Source organism: Herpailurus yagouaroundi, unplaced genomic scaffold (assembly GCF_014898765.1).
Source record: "Herpailurus yagouaroundi ecotype Mexico unplaced genomic scaffold, PumYag 59071, whole genome shotgun sequence".
NCBI lineage: Eukaryota > Metazoa > Chordata > Mammalia > Carnivora > Felidae > Herpailurus > Herpailurus yagouaroundi.
The window spans coordinates 1-1,271 of NW_024414904.1; the positions used below are offsets into that span (position 1 = coordinate 1).

The 1,271-nt window shown below is 56.9% G+C and overlaps 1 protein-coding gene across 1 annotated transcript; it reads right to left on the reverse strand.

The window, feature by feature from the left end:
- Positions 1 to 16: 16 nt before the first annotated feature.
- Positions 17 to 1,068, reverse strand: LOC121024150 (ferritin heavy chain-like). Its single transcript, XM_040466444.1, has one exon. The coding sequence runs from the start codon at positions 897 to 899 to the stop codon at positions 351 to 353; it is 549 nt and encodes a 182-aa protein (XP_040322378.1). The 5' UTR covers positions 900 to 1,068; the 3' UTR covers positions 17 to 350.
- Positions 1,069 to 1,271: the final 203 nt, after the last annotated feature.

A 1,271-nucleotide genomic window follows, 5' to 3' on the forward strand; every position in this document is an offset into this window, starting at 1 on the left:
ACCATTGATCAGGGGATTGGTTTGTCTTTTCTAGGGTCCCACAGAATGTCTTCTCCCTCCATTTCTGGAGATCCTGAGCTGCATACGGATGGGGCTGGGTGGGTGGAGAGACCCCTGGATACCTGTTTAAAAACTTAAAAGGTGAGAGATTTGCACACGAATCACCCAGAGACCTTTATTTCTTTAGGAACCAAATAACTTTATTGAAACAAAATAACTTTATTTATTTATGGAAAACTGGAAGAAGAAGCTGGAACGTTTTGCAAGTGCAATACTGCAAAATTCATGCTCCGCATGGTGACCAGGGGAAGTCACCATGCACCCTGTGGCTATGGGAAGGCAGTCCCAACTCAGTTCTTGTCGCTGTTGCCCAGGGTGAGCTTGTCAAAGAGGTACTCTGCCATGTGGGTTTCCGGGGCCCCCATCTTGCTCAGGCTGGTGATGTAGCCCCCCAGCTCTTTGATGACCTTGACTTGCTCGTGCAGGTAGTTGGTCTCCAGGAAGCTGCACAGATGGGCGTCGTTCTTGTCGGTGGCCAGCTGGTGCAGGTCGAGCAGGCTCTGGTTCAGGCTCTTCTCCAGGTGAAAGGCGCACTCCATGGCGTTGAGGCCGTTCTCCCAGTTGTCGCGGTCAGGCTTCATGATGTCGTGGAGGCGGATGCGGCCCCCACGCTGGTTCTGCAGCTGCATCAGCTTCTCGGCACGCTGTCTCTCCTCGTGGGACCGGCGCAGGAAGAACTTGGAGAAATTCTCCAGGGCCACGTCGGCGCGGTCGAAATAGAAAGCCATCGACAGGTACACGTAGGAGGCGTAGAGCTCCAGGTTGATGTGGCTGTTGATGGCGGCCTCGCACTGCGGGTGGTAGTTCTGGCGGACTTGAGAGGACGGCGCGGTGGCCATGGCTGGCGGCGCTGGCACCAAGGCGAAGGCGGCTCAGAAACGAGGGCGGCAAGGCCGAAGGCGGTGGCGGCGGGTCTCCGGCGCTTTTTCAGAGTAGCCGACCAGGCAGGCCCGGCGGCAGTCTCCGAGATGCGGCTGGAATGAGGTCCGTTACTCCGGAGGTGGGGGTTTGAATCCGTTACTCGAATCCGTTACGCGAAGGGGCGTGGTCGCGGGGCGCCGCGTTCAACGTTCCATCCGTGCCGAGGTCCAGGCGAGGTCCAGGCGCCTGCGCGCTGAGTGTCTTAAAGCCGTTAAAAAAAAAAAAAAAAAAAAAAAAGTCGGGGCGCCTGGGTGGCGCAGCGGGTTAAGCGTCCGACTTCAGCCAGGTCA